This window comes from Mytilus trossulus, chromosome 7, assembly GCF_036588685.1.
Source record: "Mytilus trossulus isolate FHL-02 chromosome 7, PNRI_Mtr1.1.1.hap1, whole genome shotgun sequence".
Classification (NCBI taxonomy): Eukaryota; Metazoa; Mollusca; class Bivalvia; order Mytilida; family Mytilidae; genus Mytilus; species Mytilus trossulus.
In genome coordinates, this window is record NC_086379.1 from 75575607 (window position 1) to 75595091 (window position 19485).

The 19485-nt window shown below is 30.9% G+C and overlaps 1 protein-coding gene across 1 annotated transcript; it reads right to left on the bottom strand.

Annotated features, from left to right (window-relative positions):
* Positions 1-11754: 11754 nt before the first annotated feature.
* On the bottom strand, positions 11755-13946 carry LOC134725820 (heavy metal-binding protein HIP-like). The gene is made up of 2 exons (XM_063590010.1): positions 13609-13946; positions 11755-12287 (listed from the first exon to the last, which is right to left on the bottom strand). Exons 1-2 carry the CDS (start codon positions 13856-13858, stop codon positions 11821-11823), a joined length of 717 nt encoding a protein of 238 aa, XP_063446080.1. The 5' UTR covers positions 13859-13946; the 3' UTR covers positions 11755-11820.
* Between the last annotated feature and the right edge of the window lie 5539 nt (positions 13947-19485).

The window sequence follows — 19485 nt, forward strand, 5'->3', positions numbered from 1 at the left end:
TATCATTTAAGCATGTTAGAAATGTATGTTTTAAATCACGTCTGTGCCGAAGTACTGATTATACTGAACAGCATGATGATACCATCAGGTTCTACCAGTCCATCAGCAGTGATATCGATCCAGTTCTAGAAAAAGGCAATAACAACTGTGGTGCATCTGCAGATCTCAGACAATAGGGGCTATAACCATACAGCTAAGGAGTGTCTCTTTTATTTATAAACTTTAGTCACGCCATTTCTTCATTGATAAGGAGGCAATTACAACCTCAGCACTCCAAGTTATGTAATCTTCTGCATCACATGGTATTATTTAGATACATCAAATTACTAGTATATCGAATAGGGACTTTCCGTAAAATCTTGATTCACGACATAATTTCATTGATTCTTTATTATGATACTTGCTAGTTTGAGAATTTATTCTCACATCATACAAACATATATTTGAGGATCCCAACCGAACACAGAAAGGCCGACTCTCACCCGTATTGAAAGGATACGCATTACCGAGGTTAAGAGCTTGAAAATTTTGTTTTTTCATCGTAGAAGAAATATATAGGTTTTCATATGGTAAAAGTGGAAGTCATTTAGTATTTTGTAAAATTCAAAAGCACCTTACAATCAATTAGACTGATATCATATTCAATAAGGACGATAAAAAACACTATGACAAAGACATAACACTATGACAAAGACAAAATAAAAATCTAAAAGCTAGGATACTCAATATATAGATCACTCCTTTTTTTAGAATTGAATCTTGTTTTCTGAATACAATATTGTTGGTTGTAACTTGGGAAACTATTTATGCAGCTTTATCATGAACAACAAAAAGAATTCCATTTTTTACAAAGATGATCGTCAAACAGTTAAAAAAAACACTTGATAAATTTCCTATGTCGTAGGCGCTTTTCTGAATTTTAGATTTTAGAGTATACAGAATTAAGAACATTTAAAAGCAAAGGGAACACTAAAATCGTGTAAGTTATAGAATGTATGATTATACTTAATATTGGCATAGTCATTTTGAGGCTCTTTATAGTTTGCTGTTCGGTGTGAGATAAGGCTCCGTGTTGCAGACTGTACTTTGACCTACAAATTGTGACTTGGACGAAAAATGGTCTCATTGGCATACATAACAAATCTTCTTATATCTATTTATTTGACCTAATTATACTCATTAACTTTTCAATACATTATATCATTAAAAGATAAGAGGCAGCTGAAAATTACAAGTCACATAAGTTCTTGTCAATAAAAGTATCATGCACAGATCGAAGATACAACATTGTACTTCATCAAAGAAAACATATCCTGAAATCGGAAAATTTTTCGTCTGGAGAAATTCATGACGACGAAAGACAGCACGTTATTTTAACTCCTACACGTGCGGACTTTTTTATGATTAAAAACAAATAACTTGCTCTTAAGCAGTTGTCAATTCTGTAGGAAGTAATAGGTGTAATCACCATACATCACACTCTCATTACACACCATATCATCGTGTCCAGGATCGAAATCATTTCTGTATGGCGTGTGTGTAGGCTGATGGTCTCGATTTACAGTCTCAAATTATACTTTGAATTTTTAGAATTTCTGTAAATTTATATACTTTCAATTTTTAATTATCAAAGATCAGGTTCTTGAAACATAAAGGTTTTTTTTTCTAACTAACATGTTCCTGTAATCTGTGATGAGTTTATTGAATATTCTTATTCAATTTGATATTCTAAAACAAACTAGTTTTCTTTTCAGTTATTATCGGACAGATGCGAGTAAATTCAACAGCAGATTCGTCAGTGGCTCTCGAATCAAAACAGTTGAAAAGTTACAAGAGGTTGAACAACAAGACAAACAAATAATTCGAAACGTTGTGTGAAATATTGACATAGTAATATACGCATGAGTATATGAACTCTTTAACGTTTCAAATAAGAGACATGGTAAAGTATAAACGTTAAAATATAAAACGCGAAAAAGATTTAACATTCGCTGTTTCTTATCCTGTTTTAAAGATTTATCTAATACACTCGATAACTTCATGCTATCGATTGACAGTAGGGTATCTGGAAGCTTTTCAGAATTTTCATAAGGATTATCCTTCAAATTATTTACTATAATTGGATAAAGAAGGTAGAGAAAATCTAAATGCGTAAAGAAACAAAAAATATGATTGAATATCATTAATAAATCTTTTACAAAAATGAACCTGTTATGCAGTGTTGCTACTCATATTTAGTATTTTTTGGTTGATTGTTTAAATCATAAATCTGATTTTTTGTTTTAATTCAAAATAGCTTTACACTTTTTACGTCAGAGGGTTTGTAGCTGTCTGTGATTTTATATTTTTTCTCTTTTTGGAAGACTGTATGTTAACCTTTTTTTTATATAGGTTCGTAATTCGGTCTCCGGTGTATATTTGTCTCTTTGACAATCAATACCAAATTTTCTTATTCCTAAACTGTAACAAAATATAAAAGACACCAATTGTTTCATAACATTACATTTCAAAAAGTGTCTACCTGCTAGGCGCTGATAACTTTGAAATTGTCGAGTTAGCACATTTTCCAGCGAATCCAAAACTAAAGTCAGGCCATTTTCAATAAATGGTCAGGTTATGATGATCTTTAACAGTCGTACAATGATATATAAATAGCTGTTTGATCAACTTGAAATTGTATGATATAATATTGTTTTAAAGACAGATTTGATATCATACAAAGTCGATGACAGACTATATCGATATCAAACATATCTTATTACTTTCAAATTATATGTATTTAATAATATATGTCACTAAAGTCTTTCTTTGTGTCTGATATTTCATAATCAAAGAATGATACAACAAGTACTGATTATATGGTTTGAGACATCTCAAAAACAAACATAATATATTTGAGAAATGGCATTATTTCATATGAAAATCTATCTTAAATCCTAATAATATTTCCTCTTTTAATTCTATTTTTGTTAATATGGAGATCAGAAATAGAATGTTCTAGCTATTAGAGCGGTTAAAATACCAGTAGCGGTTTTGAAACACTTTTCATTGTTAGTAATCGACTGGCAAAGTACACCTGTACTATGAAGATAAATAGGTCTCTTCTTTAAAAGTTATATAGAACTTCAAATTAAAACAAAATCGGCATATTTTTTTATAACTATATGGCTAGGTTTTGTTATAAAACTTGTGTACATAAGATACGTTTTTCTCAAGAAAATTCTATAATTTGTCCAAAGTTCACTTTTTTTAATTGCTTGCTCCCAGTAAACAATTTGCCGATATGTTTTCCGTGTGCAGTGAACTCATCATGACCTTTATTGTAAAAGTCCTGTTATCGTAATTAGCATGGATCTGTCATCCAAATAAGCTATTTAGATCTTATTGTTCATGTTAAACACGTGCTAAATATTCATGCATCTTTGTCGACTGTTTCCTAAGGTGACAATCGATACACTACGGCTACAAAACACGACAGTTAATAAGCTGCCAAATGTTCACATCATAACAGACCATGAGAAGATAGAAATTTACGATAATAATGTATGCGTAAAAAGTTATAAAATCGTACACAGAAGACTAAGTTTATGATCTGTACATGCATTGGTTCAAGAATTGGATAACATTATTTTTCACCAGTTGCTAGTTTCATATGACTTTAAATAATCTTCATTTTCTCCATGATCTGTCTCGTCAGTCGTCGTAACTCGCGTGATGGCATGTTCGTTATTGGTTCCAACTTCAGCGTTGATATTTGGAATTCCAAACTAGAAATCGACTAATTTGGCACAATGTTTTGGAATTTTGGATCTTCAAGGCTCTTCAACTTTGTACTTGTTTGGCTTTATAAATATTTTGATATAAAACTTGTCTTCACGTATCTTCGATCAAATCAAATTTTTTCAAAACTTATGATTTATTTAGGAATTTACGATACGAGAAGAGCTTTACTGTATGACAGAGGGAACCTATAAAGATCATCAAAAATTTTATATGGCGAACTGTGACAAAGGTAATATGCACCCCCTTTTCTAAAACGATATATTAATTCATCAGCAGAGAATTTTAAAAATACATGATATTAATCACACCAACACTGAAAAAAAGACTACTAAGCAAACGGTACCCGCCAGGTCTATATCAGCGGTACCGAACAAGTGCTAAAATATATAACATCTATCTACGTGATGCGGTAGAAGTGCTTGTCTGGATTTACCTTCATCGAGAAATTTCAAATAAAAAAGCCAATGATGTTAAAGTTCTCAAATATTTTTGAACCAATATAACAGACAGGAACCTAGATATAAATTACAGATTTATTTCAATCAACTGAGCCTCGGTGTATTTGAACCACAGTTTTAAAACGGTTTCTTAAGTCATCAGCAGAGAATGTAAAAAAATGTATGTTATTAATCTTGTCTGTACCGAAGTACAGATTATACTGAACAACATGATGATACTATCAGGTCATACCAATCCATCAGCAGTGATATCAATTCAGTTCTAGAAAACGGCAATAACAACTTTGGTGCATCTGAAAATCTCAGACAATAGCGGGCTATAACCATAAATCTAAGGAGTGTCTCTTTTATGTATATACTTTAGTCACGACATTGCGTCGTTTATAAAGAGGAAATAACAACTTCAGCATTACAAGTTATGTAATCTTCTGTATCCAATGGTATTATTTTGTTGCAGCATCTTACTAGTATATCGAATAGGACCTTTCTGTAAAATGTCTATTCACAACAGAATTTTATTGATACTTTATTATGATGCTTGCTAATTTAAGAGTTGTTTTCACATCATACAAAATACAAAAAAAGGCCAACTATTATCCATATGTAAAGTCTTACGTACTACCGAAGTTAAGAGCTGGAAAATTTTGTGTTTTTATCGGGAAAGAAATATATAGGTTATAAGTTTTCATATGATAAAAGTGGAAGTCAATATTTAGTATTTTGTTAAATTCAAAAGCATCCTACTTTCAATAAATAGATATTACTTTCAATAAGACTGATATGGTAGATAATAAGGACGATAAAAACAATATGACAAAGACATAATAAAAATCTAAAAGCTAGGATACTCAATATATAGATCACTCTTTATTCAGAAGTGAATCTTGTTTTCTGGATTCGATATTGTTGGTCGTGCCTTGTGATATATTTTATGCAACCATATCATGAACAACACAAATAATTCCTTTTTTTACAATGATGATAGTAAAACAATTAAGACAACGCTTGATAAATTTTCTTTGTCATACCGCTTTTCTGAATTTAAGTATCTTTGATTATACAGAACTCTTAGGTCGTGTTTCAAACTGTAGTTTATAGACTGTATGATTATACTAAATATTGACATAGTTATTTTGATGCTCTATATAATTTGTTGTTTGGTGTGAGCCAAGGCTCCGTGTTGCAGAATACACTTTGACCTACAAATTGTGACTTGAATGGAGAGTTGTCTCATTAGCATACATGCTAAATCTTCTTATATCTATTGATTGGACCTCATTCTACTCATTAACTTTCACAAAAATTGTATCATAAAACAATAAAAAAGGCAACAGGAAATTATCGATGATCAAGTGATATAAGTTCTTGTCAATAAAAGTATCATGCATAGACTAAAGGTACAAAATAGTATTTCATCAAAGAAAAAAATCCTGAAATCGGAATAGTTTCGTCTGGAAATATTTCTGATGAAAGACAGCACGTTATTTTAACTCCTACATTTGCGGACATGATTAAAAACCAAAAAACTTGCTATAAGCACTTGTCAATTCCGTAGGAAGTAATAAATGTAATGATCATACATCACACTTTCCTTACACACCATATCATCCAGTTCCAGGATTGAAAATATTTCTGTTTGGCGTGTGTGTAGACTTATGGTCTCGATTTACAGTCTAAAATCATACTTTGATTTTTAGAATTGCTGTAAATTTATATAAAATCAATTATGAATAATGAAAGCCGAAGATCAGGTTCTTCTTTTCAAATACATTACATTTCTTTTTGTTTCATCACAATTATACTCGATAAATTATTTTGAATCTAGTTTGTTTTTGTATAGTTGCAAGAGACATAATGCACTGTTTTAATTCGTCTTATAATAAACCTTACCATTTGACATGCTCCATTTTTCAATGATTTGATATAAATTTAAAATAGTGAGCTTAAGGAAAATATCTAATTGATTAACCGTTTAGTAAATTTGGTTTGCGTCCGAATTGCTTTTCTTAAGGAGCCAACGAGTACGGTCAAACCTAAATTTGTAAAGACAGGGATGTATTCACACATAAAAACTTAATAAGCCTAATTACAAAAACTAGGCATATTAACCATTATCGTTTGCACTACTTCTATTCTTCTATAATAAATCTTTTGCATTTCATTTGTTCCTTCATTGAATAATTTCAAATATATATACTTAGTATACAAAATAGTGATCTAAACGAAAGCGTCTATACGATTAACCGTTTTACTGAACGAGCCAACGACAATGCTCGAAAACTAAATATTAAAAGACAGGGATTTATTCACACATAGAAACATAAGCTCATCACTTAAAGAAGCAAATAAACTATGGCCAAATAAATACCGGCTATTATAGGTAGTTGACATAGAAATTTGAAAATTTCACATTTAAATGAAAAATTTTCAAATAGTTTTTTTAAATCATGTCAGTGCAGAACGACTGTCTATTGGGCTGAAACCTTTTTTCCCTTATTTCCTCCTCGGGAACACTCAAAACTTTACATTTGAGCCGTTTCAAATATGGTGTTTTCATATAAAAAAAAAAGATGTGGTGTGATTGCCAATGAGACAACTATCCACAAAAAACCAAAATGACACAAACATTAACAACTATAGGTCACCGTACGGCCTTCAACATGAGCAAAGTCCATACCGCATAGTCAGCTATAAAAGGCCCCAATAAGACAATGTAAAACAATTCAAACGAGAAAACTAAATCCTGTATATTTCAGATTACTGCTTAAACATTTTTAGACTGCGTTGATACATAGGTTATATTTGTGTTCACTAGCTTTGTCATAATATGTGCTTAGAATGACCATAAAAGGACAACATTTAATGGTACATTAATTCATTGTTCAAAATTCATGTAATTTTCAATAATGCAAACTGGTCAGGTTATAATGAACTGTAACAGTCGTACAATGATATATAAATAACTGTTTGATCAACTTGAAGTTGTATGATATAATATTGTATAAAAGAAAGATTGCACAAGATTTGATATCAAACATTGTCGATGACTGAATATATCGTTATCAAGCATATCTTAATTCTTTGAAATTAAACACATTTAATGATAAATATCACTTTAAAAGTATTTCTTTTCGTCTGGTTTTTCATAATCAAAGAATAATACAACAAGTACTGAATATGGCTTAATTTGAGACATCTCTAAAACAAAAATATTATATTTAAGAAATGGTATTCTTTTATATGAATTTAGTTTATATCTTAATACCATTTCCTCCTTTTAATCCTATTTACGTGAATATGGAGAGCAGAAATAGAATTTTCTAGCTATTAGAGCGGTAAAAATACCAGTAGCGTTGTTACAGTTTCCATTTTTAGAAATCGACTGGTAAAGTACACCTGTACTATGAAGATTAACATCTGCAATAGGCTGGTCCCTCCTTTATATCATATGGACCATCAAATTAAAAAAAAATATGCATATTTTTTTCCAGATTTAATTATAAAAATTATGTGCATATTCTTTATTTTCAAGAAAGTTCTTTAATTTGACTAAATTTAGATAAAGTTCACTTTTTTAATTGCTTGCCTCCAGTACGCAATTTGCCGATATGTTATAGTATGCAGGAAACTTTTATGGATCTGTCATTAAAATAAACTATTAAGATTGTACATGTTAAACACGTGCTCAATATTCATGCGTCTTTGTTGATGTTTTCCTAAGGTGACAATCGATAAATCACGGCTTCAAACCACGACAATAAATGAGTTGCCATACTTTAACTTCATAACAGCCAAAGAGAAAAAAAATGACGATTATACTGTGGATTCATTAATATTCGTTGGATACCAATTTCGTGGATTTCGTGGGTACAAGAGAACCACGAATTTAAATGTTCTACGAATTACAAATATTCTAAAGAAATGTATGTGGACTTTGTTAAAACCACGAAATTAAATATCCACGAATATACAGGTTTTCCTCAAACCACGAAAATTGATATCCACGAAAATAAACGAATCCACAGTACTATATAAATGCGTAAAAAATGATAAAATCGTGCACAGGAGATCACGTTTATTATATGTGCATGCATTGGTTCAGGAATTGGATTTAACATTATTGTTCACCAGGCACTAGTTTCATATGACTCTAAATAATCGTCACTTTCTCCAACATCTGTCTCGCCAGTCTTTGTAACTTACTTGGTGTCATGTTCGTCATTGGTTTTAACTTCAACGTTGATACTTGGAATTCCAAACTAGAAATCGACTATCTTGGCAAATTCACTAGTGGAAGCTGGAAATGCGTCTTCGTTTTTTTTACCATAAATACATGTTTCATTTTACTAGACCAAATACTGCTATTTCACTTAATATTGCAGTATTCACTAGTTGTGTTCAATTTGCTTCTACGTACATTATTCGTTAGGAAAATGAAAGGGGGTCAGGAAAGTTAAATGTTAGCCGTTAGAGAATAAAAAAATAAAAATGAAATGGCGAATTCACTCTCGGAAGCCGAAATCAGAACACCTTTATATATTTCGTTAATACTATTAGGAAAAGGACATGTATACTATTTTAAAAGGACATGTATACTGTTTTAAATCAAGGAATTTTACCTACAGATTTTGTAGCAGAAAAAAAATGGGAAGGTATTCTTAACAAAGTTGTAGAAAATTGGAAAAAAATACACTTGTGTGTAACCAAGGTTTCAAAAACACTAGGTTATGTTGGTTTCAATATAGAATTATTCATTATATTTTAGGGACAAATGCTTTAATTTTTTAAAATGAAGCTTGTTTATTGTAATTTGTGTACATTTTGCAAAGAAGAGTCTGAAACTATAGAACATTTACTTTGGAGTTGTCATATTGTAGCCGACATTTGGCACAATCTACTATACTTAATCCATAGATTTCTAAGTGTTAGTTCATAGAATGCTTATTATGCTTATTTCTTTCACTTGCTTGCTTATTGTGCCACAAGATAAATATATGTTGATACTTGTAATTTCATGAAGAAAAAAATAAATTATAAAAAAATACTATTAGGAAAACCAACTAAACTTCTCGGCAAGTCATGATTGTGTGAAATGAACCAAATGAAATACAACAAAGCCACGTGATATTGAAGACTTGGGCAATTGTTTTCACTTTGCTTTTACGCACATATGTTGTTAGAAAAACACAAGGGGACACAGGAAAACATTACAACCGGTATAGATGAACAAAACCAACAAAAAACCTTGAACAAATTTAGTACACTGCCAGCTTTTTTTTTGCGCATATAAGGTCACCGGATGTGTTCCACTTCTTAACAATCATTGTATGTACAAAACCTTGATTGAAAGTAAAAAGGTCCATCATGTCAGCACGTCGGTGTTGACATCAATACCAATTATATATTTTTTTGTTTTTTTTATAAACTTCCTGTTACAAAACTTTAAGTTTTTCGAAAACTAAGGATTTCCTTAACCCAGGAATAGACTACTTTAGACACAACATTTTGGAATTTTTGGTCCTCAATGATCTTCATTTTTGTACTTGTTTGACTTTATAACTATTTTTATCTGAAATTAATATACAGTATCAAATATAGACCTTCAGCTTTGCTTTCATATATATAACTCTAGATCTGTTAATGAACTGGGTTTTTTCAAGAAATGAACGTCGGTAGACTACAACAAATGCCGCCTTCATATAAAACAATCGATAGCAAATTTTTTGGATAGAAAAAAAGAGGCGACAATTACCAGAGGGACATAGATAATAGATATGTATATTTTGGTTTATCCTGCCAATATGTTGCACTCTATCCAAGGTTTAGATATATCATTTCTTACGAGTTCTTTTTTGGACAAACTTAATAAATGAAAGAATCATGTACTGCATTATATAGACGAAAGCTATAATTTCATAAGAACATTATGTTTTAATTTTAGACAAATCTAAGATCAATATCAACAATCGTCTTCAAGCATGAGACGCAGTTTAAACGTAATTTGTTTGCAGTGAGCGAATACTCAGTTTCATTTTAACCGACTTCCCTATGCATGTATATAGTTACAAGCCAAGATAAATTACATCAAAAGACTTAATTTTCGAATGCTTACACAATACAGCGTACTTGAAGTGAATCAAATGTTCCCTGAAGACAATATCGCAAGTATCGTGACTCAATTGTCTAAATAAATTGCATATTAGATGTGCAAATTGTCGTTTTCAAAAGATCCACAAGCTATGTGTCATCGTACTTTAAATGTAAGGATCTAGAACAATTAGATCACTGAATCTACGCAGTATCGCAATTGTTTTTTTCTTCTTCCATATCATATTGAGAAATGAAAATACAAAAAAAAACGGAAGCGTATTAGCGTCACGCATTATTTTTTTTTACATATTTCTTCCTGTGTTTGCGTAATAACTCAAACCATTGCGAAATAACACAAACCTTTGGGATATAACGCAAATTTTTGCGTTTTTATTACACTAACCTTTGCGAATAACAGAAATCTTTACGTTATAACGCAAATATCTGCGATATAACGCAAACAAATCGACGTAACTTGTAGGTAGGAAGGGAGTCTGGACAAAACTCCAAACTATATAAAATATACCATAAAAACGTTAGGACAAGGTCAAGGTTAATGAAATTTTATAATAATAGTATTATCTAATCAAAATATTTTACCATTATCATGACAATAAGTAATTTTTTTAGTAACTTTTAGTCCTTAAGTTTCCCTAGCAACTACAAAGCAGTTAGTCAAAATCAGTTGTAACGGAAACTTGTAGTCACAGGAAAAATCTATCGATATATTATATAACTGTATCACTATAATTTTTAAAAGAAAAATCACAAAAATACTGAACTCCGAGGAAAGTTCAAAACGTCCCTTATCAAATGGTGAAACCAAAAGTTCAAACATATCCAAACGAATGGATACCGACTATCATATTCCAGACTTGGTACAGCCATTTTCTTATGTAGAAAATCGTGGCTTAAATCTGGTTTTATAGTTAGCGAAACCTCTCACTTGTATGACAGTCGCATGAAATTCCATGATCTTGACAGCGATGTATGAACAAACAGACACAATCGGTAAAAATGTCAAAGAATACATCAGTCAATATTGTTTTCTAATTTTAACCACTATAAAAACAAAACACATATGTTAAAAAGAAGCACAAAAAGGCATCAAACAAAGAACATTAGAAAAAATGAAACTCAAGAATACAAAATTTATCATTGTACAATAACACAATGACGGGATGTGTTAGTACTGAGCAAAGTCATATACACCAAAGAAACAGAAAAAGACTTAGATACAACGCACATTAGCAAAAATGAAAGATTAGGATACAAAAAATGTTATAGAACAATTACAAATGACAGTCAATTCTTCTGTTAAAATGAACCCGAACATTTTTTTATATATATTCACAATTTTTCTCGATAGTATTGTCAAATTAATTATCAACCGATTTAGTAAAATAACAACAGAGAGTCACAATTATATTGAATATTTTTAATTTAGTAAGATCTTTCAGACATATATTTTCGGTGCATGCTTTAATATCTATAGCAAGAAACCTGTAAATGTGCTCCAATCTTGATGAATGTAAAAGGGGTGTGAACCCCAAGGACCATATTTAATGATTTTCACTTTATCGTCTTTGTTCAGTTTCACTATGATGCTGTTTGTTGCACTACTAAATGTTAGATTTGTAGCGCATGCAAATATGAACATTGCATCCTTTTCGTTCACTCTAAGTGACATTTGCACTGTCGAGTTCTTTTTCGTTAATATTGTAGATGAGAAATAGTATGTTCCAGCTATTGGAGCGGTAAAAATACCATTAACGGTGTTGTAACAGTTTCCATTGTTAGTAATCACCTTATCAAATACAACTGTATTCCAAGGACTAATATCTGCAATAGATGTTCCAAGTTTCGCAGAGAACGATATGTCAACTGAGTTTGCTAGCTGTTTTTTAACATTTTGTAAATCTCCGGATTTGGCGTTGTGTTTTTTTATCTCTGAGGCTGGGAATAGAAAAAAGGAAATAAATGTGTTATTCAATTGCTTGTATAATTGCATTATCTTTGCAAAATACTATTTTAAATAGGTGCAAATGATACAAGAAGGACAGTCAAACTCATATATAAAAAATAAACTGACAACAACATTATAGAAATATTCAAAGTCAGGTTGAAAATAAGTTCTTCATTGAAAAGTAATAACGTAAGTGGAACTTTAGCGAATGACATATTGAGAAATATGTTTAACTGCCTAACTATTGATTATTGATGTGAGATGAAATTTAACTTGTCTATGGTTGTCATTAATTCGGCGTGCATGTCATTTTTCAGGACTAATTGTTGATGTTACTTGATAGTCATTGTTTAATAATTCACAATTGCTCAGGGCGAATCAGAGCATGGTTTATCTCTCAACCACTTGTTTCTTTAAAAGACTGTATGCGTACATCTAGATGACTTAAGGCTAGAAGTTTTGTTTTAGTGTTTTTGTTGGGTATCATCGTAGTATTGTTCAAAATTGTTGACGTATAAATAGATTACTGGGATTGATAGGCATATAGTTTAAAACATAAAGTTCCACCTTATGTCATAATGTTGTATTTTTATAGGATAAAAAATGGTATTTTGTCATACATTTCTTATATTTTAATATTTTCTTTTCTCTGCCCGTGTATTTGTCATTAAAAAATTCTATGTGCTAGAAAAAACTTAGTGGATGAGAAATAATATGTGAAAGTAAGGCAATTCCTGAAGACGTCGTCGTACGGCTCTGAAAATTTACTTAACGTATTATTGGCAAATACCGCTTGTAAGTACGATATATTTGTATATCATAATACAACAGCATTAATCATTATAATAAACTTTGCCCTCAAAGTTGCTTTTATCATATCTAATACAAACAATTAGGTTTTGACCAATACTGCGTTTACACGTCTTATTCATTAAACATCTCAGCTTGTACAATTATAACCTGATTAAACAGTTCAATTACAAGTCAAAATATTTAAACACAAACAAAGCATAGTATATATAGGAAGATGTGGTATGAATGTCAATGAGACAACTCTCAATACCTTGACATTGACTATTATTGCTTTTCAGGAGAAAGAATAATAAATATTATTTAATTTTGTAAATCCTTTAAAATTTACAAAAATTGAACAATGCCTTTTATTAGTAAAACATATATTTTCAAATAATGTCTGCTACTTTGTTTTTAATACCAACCAGGTATTTTTTATATCAATTATATTATGATATTCCGAAAATTTACTTATTTATTAAATATAAATTATTGCTAAGAATTAACAAATTATTTTACCATCGAGTCCTAATTTGGCTAGTCCCGACTTTAAACCATCGTCAGTGTCTGCAACACTAGTCTTCTCAGTCTCTGTAACTCTTTTGGGTTCATCTTTGTCACTGGTTCTAACTTGAGCATGGGTATTTGGAATTTCAAACTCGACATCGATTATATTGGAAAATTCACTCAAGGCAGCGGAAAATCCGTAATCATTAAGATTTACCATTAACACCACCAGGAAAACTAATTTAACTGCTCGGCAAGTCATGATTATGTTTATCAAACCTAATCGCCTATGACACTTAATATTGCGACCTCAATTATTTATGTTCACATTGCTTTTACACACACATAATATAAAGAAAGTACAAAGGAAACCGGAAAACATGATAACCTGTAAGGATAAAAAATAATGATAAGAAAAACACGTAAACAACTTATAAACTACGCTGTAAGCTTTGATTGTTTCTCCGAGGTCACAGGAAGGTGTTTTTTTCTATTCAAACATTCATTGTATGTACAAAACTTTAATTGAGACATTGGTGCTTCTACACAATCTACAACTAACAACCTGAAGATTCGAACACATTTTGACCCACAATTCCAATTATGTGTTGTCTTTTATTTTCCTTTTGGAGTGCATGCTTTTTCTTTCAATTTATGTTTGTGATATTGATGGGCCTTCATTGTCAAGTAACGAGATATCACCAAAAGTAAACTACTTTCACCTTAAGTTTTAATCAGATTGGTATTTGCTCTGTGTATATATATATATGAAGGTGTGGTATGAGTGCCAATGAGACAATTCTACATCCAAGTCAAAATTTGTAAAACAAAGAAAAACATTATGGGTCAAAGTACGGTCTTCAACACGGATCCTTGGCTCACACAGAACAGTAAGCTATAAAGGATCTCAAAATAACTAGTTGATTAATTCAGTTACTAGTTCATAAATGCACATTTCACTGTACAAAAAATCTACAAATTAGTACCTGGGTTGAATTCAATTTCGTAGCAGCTACGTATCGGCTACGTAGCAGCTCTTGATATATATGTAGCAGTTAGTCTATTGCTACACGTTCAAAAGTCAAAATCTACGTAGCACTACGTAGCAGCTACGATATTGAACGCGGCCCTGTTATCATTCTTTGGTGTGTGGTAGTTTCCTGATGCGTAGTACTCTTTAACGCAATTCTAATAAAACCTGCTTTTGCATATTTAGCATCACATACTCAAAAACAAGTAAATAAACTATGAGCTAAGTATTTTTTTCTAAATAATATTTATTTAAATCTGAATTTTCTTTTTGTAATCAATATTATTATTTTTGGTAATCTTTACCATTTTATTTTCGGAAACTAAGTCAAGTTGGTAACGTATTCCATATTCCTTTTTCGTTACTTATTCCATTTTCCTTATTCGTTACTTATTCCTTATTTGTTACCTATTCGTTACTTATTCCTTATTTGTTACCTATTCGTTACTTATTCCTTATTCGTTACCTATTCGTTACTTATTCCTTATTCGTTACCTATTCGTTACTTATTCCTTATTCCTTTTTCGTTACTTATTCCTTATTTGTTACCTATTCGTTACTTATTCCTTATTCGTTACCTATTCGTTACTTATTCCTTATTCGTTACCTATTCGTTACTTATTCCTTATTCCTTTTTCGTTACTTATTCCTTATTCGTTACCTATTCGTTACTTATTCCTTATTCCTTTTTCGTTACTTATTCCTTATTCGTTACCTATTCGTTACTTATTCCTTATTCCTTTTTCGTTACTTATTCGTTACTTATTCCTTTTATTATCTTTCCCCCTTTTAATTGTTTATATTTTTATTTCTGGTAATAGTTCTAAATTTGTTGAGGTAAAGTGACCGTTTTATTACCTTTTTATACGTGTTTGTGCTTAACCGATCCTGGTACTTCATGTTTGATTTTGATACGTTCTACCTTTTAAATGCTTTATATTCGTAAGTTTGAAGATGGTTCTTGGTTCGAAGAAGTGAACTCATCCTTTGAGCACTTGTATAAAAAAAAGAAGATGTGGTAGGATCGCCAATGAGACACTTCCCCACAATAGACCAAAATTATACAGAAATTAACAACTATAGGTCACGGTACGTTCTTCAACAATGAGCAAAGCCCATACCGCATAGTCAGCTTTAAAAGGCAAAGACAAAAAAAAAGTAAAACAATTCAAACAACAAAACTAACGACCTTATTTAGTCACAAAAAAATAAACGAAAAGCAAATATGCAACACAAAAACAAACGGCTACCACTATTTTCTATATAAGAAATGCCTGTTCCAAGTTAATAATATGACAGTTGTCCATTTGTATTATGTGTTTGAGCTTTTGATTTTGCTATTTGACAAGGGACTATTCATTTTGAATTTTCCTTGGGGTTCAGTATTTTTGTGATGTTACTTTTAACAAGCATGTAGCTGTATTACCGGCCAGTGTATTGCACTCTATATTAGCCCTGATATTGGATATACGGAAAAAAATTCTGACCTGATATTTTTTTTAAAGAAATAGTTATTAATAAAATCTTCTGTATTTGATGATTTTTTTCAATCGTATTTTCTCTGGGTTAGCAAATTATCTTAAACACGAGAGTCCAAACGTAGTTTGCCTACAGTGAGTGAATAATTCATTTTCATTTAAACAACTTCCCATTTGCAAATATATGTTAACAAGATATGAGAAAACAACTTCAAAAGACTTAACTAACGAATGCTTAGATTCTACAGCTCATTTGACGTGAATTAAATTTTCCCCGAAGACAATATCGCAGTATCGTGACTCAATTGACTTAATAAAATTACATGTTAGTTGTATAAATTGTCGCTTACGAACCACAAGCTATGTGTCACTGTACTTCAAATTTAAGGATATAGTACAATTAGATCACTGAAACTACGCAGTATTGAAATTGATTTTTGTTTTCGTTGTCATATTGAGTATTGTAGAACATCACATTGAAAGAAGGACAAAGGTTAACTCGATTGTCTTTTCTCTCATGCAATGTACTACTGTAAATGTTGTTCTGCATTTTCACAGTTGGTGTAATAGGTTTGATATATTCAATTATTTAATATAACTTATTGATTTCAAATCTTAAATTCGGAATACTTTTTCGCTCTCAAAATAAAAAAAAAACAATGTTAGACTGTTTGAACTGCAAATAACCTTTTCGTTTATTTTACAATAATGGCAGAGACTGACTATAAAAGTGTTCTCGTAAAACAACCCTTATTGGGGTTGTTTTTATCATTTTCATATTTCCAAGAAATTTTGAAAAGAGGTAAATTCAATTCGTTTGTCTGTTACTAATTAAAGTTGTTAGCACATGATAACAAAACGGATTGATCTAAAAATAAAAAGAGGCTTTTTCTTAATTTAAAAAGGAAATTCTGAAGAAGTCAAAATATATTGTAACTAGTTTCTAGTAGGACCGGCTCTACCAATCTTACTGAACAACAAATTTGACCTATGATTTGTTTATTGGGTTTTTGTTGCTCACTCTGTAGCGTTTTTTATATGATGGATAGTGGAATGTTTTCTTTTTGTCCTTTTTCTTTTCGCCACTAAGTTGTCATTTTTTTTAACTTGTGGATATTCTATTCCTAGCTTAGTATTCCAAACTAGTAAAAGCTTAATAATTTATTGTTGATATCAAACAATCAATATCATTAACCAGTGTAAGGACATAAACAGCAAACAACAAATTTGAGATAACGACCACGTTGAGAAAGAAAATACCACGTATGCATGTGTTTCTGTCGTTTCTAATGCCGATATCACAAAAATTGCAGTTATCTGTATTTCGTGGTGTTCTTCCTTATCTTTTTCATGTTTAAATTTATAACCACAGAACGGAAATTAATCCAATATGAAGATAAATGGTGTTCGTCAGTTTAGTAATATGAAATGACTTCATCAGTTTTTAGTGAAGTTTATTGTGATATCTCAGGCAATTGGAAATATAAATTTGTAATTAAAAAAGAGTATAAAGATTTTCCTCTAGAGAAATTTTACAGAACTGTTAACAGAATGAGGAAATTAGTTTATCGTTGCATAATAATGCACTCCTGAATCTAATGTACTTTTAAAATAATCTAGGTGTTTTCAATAAAAAGACAACAGTTTTATAAATTTTGAAGTTACATGTGACTCATCTTAGAAAACACAGTCATGTCCTCTCCAACATGCTCAAATGAAATATAAATATTCGTATATTGTTACTTTTTTAATTTCTATTTCTAATTAGTATATATGCTTTTTCTATGCATGTTGAAACCAACATCTTCCCAAAATTTGTTCTTCAAAATAACGAACAATAGCTCATTCACCCAGATATGAATGCAGTGTGAACGATCATTAATTAAAAAAAAATATCAGTAGGAATGTGCATTGATACTAGAAGGAGGGTTTAACCACTTAAAACGCCCGCAAATTGTTTATGTTGCTTTGTAAGCTCATTATAAAAAAATGTATATCAGTTCATTCAATATTCCACCAAAGGAAAAAAGAACTGGATTTGTATTACCCGAATAACAAAAAAATCACAATAACCGTTTACTTTATGAATCTTCATAATACTATTGATACAATTACCGGTAATTGAAATCAGAATCCGTAGTTACTATGAGACTATTTGTGTAACTGATGGTGCTACTGATATAAGTTTGGGATACTTGATAATTGATGTATCTGTATTTGACACATTTGACCTCTCTATTCTTTTTACTATTATTCCTTACTCTAACCTTGATTCGCAGATTTAAATAAATAATCACACTTTGATTTTGATTTTGAAAATGGCCGACGCAGAAAATTTAATATATCGCTGGAAATTTTTAATTCATGTATTCTAGTATCCTAATTTGAAATTTATAGTTCTGTGTAACAACATTTGAGTAGCGACTGTATTTGAAATTTATAGTTCTGTGTAGCAACATTTGAGAAGCGACTGTATTTGAAGTATAAATCATCCTGTTGATAGATAAAGGGAACAGTAGTATACCGCTGTTCGAAATTCATAAATCGATAGGGAAAAAACAAATCCGAGTAACAAACTAAAACTGAAGGAAACGCATCAAATATAAGAGAACTACGACACAACAGAAACACAACATTAAAAGAGGGACGAAAGATACCAAAGGGACAGTCAAACTCGTAAATCTAAAACAAACTGACAACGCCATGGCTAAAAATGAAAAAGACAAACAGAAAAACAATAGTACACATGACACAACATAGAAAACTAAAGAATAAACAACACGAACCAACCAAAAACTAGGGGTGATAAAAAAAAATGCATCACACACAGAACCAAACTATAATATAACAATGGTCGTTTCCCTGACTTGGTACAGGGCATTTTAAGATAAGAGTGGTGGGTTGAACCTGGTTATGTGGCTAGCCAAACCTCCCGCTTTAATGGCAATGTTAATTATAACATTAAAATGACAACATTACATGACCAGACTGCAATACAAAGAAATGGGAGATAATATAGGACAGAGAAACAAACGATTAATAGCCAAAAAAGGTACCTAGTTAAAAAAAAAAACGCCAGACTGGCGCCACGTCCACACGAGACTAACAAGCAACGCCTTGAAGAAAAAGGTATAAAAGCCAAAACAAGTACAAAGCTGAAATTGTTGAGGACTAAAAGTTCCAAAAAGTTGTGACCAATACGGCCAGGATAATCCACCTGGGACAAGAACATCCTGTAATATTATTTAGAATAAAATGACTCTATAATAGATAAACATGATTAAACTGAAGTGATGGTTAACTATTCATTGAATTTAATTTCCTATCTTCATTACATAGAAAGATATTTGCTGTCCAAATGGAAACTATAAAATTATTTAA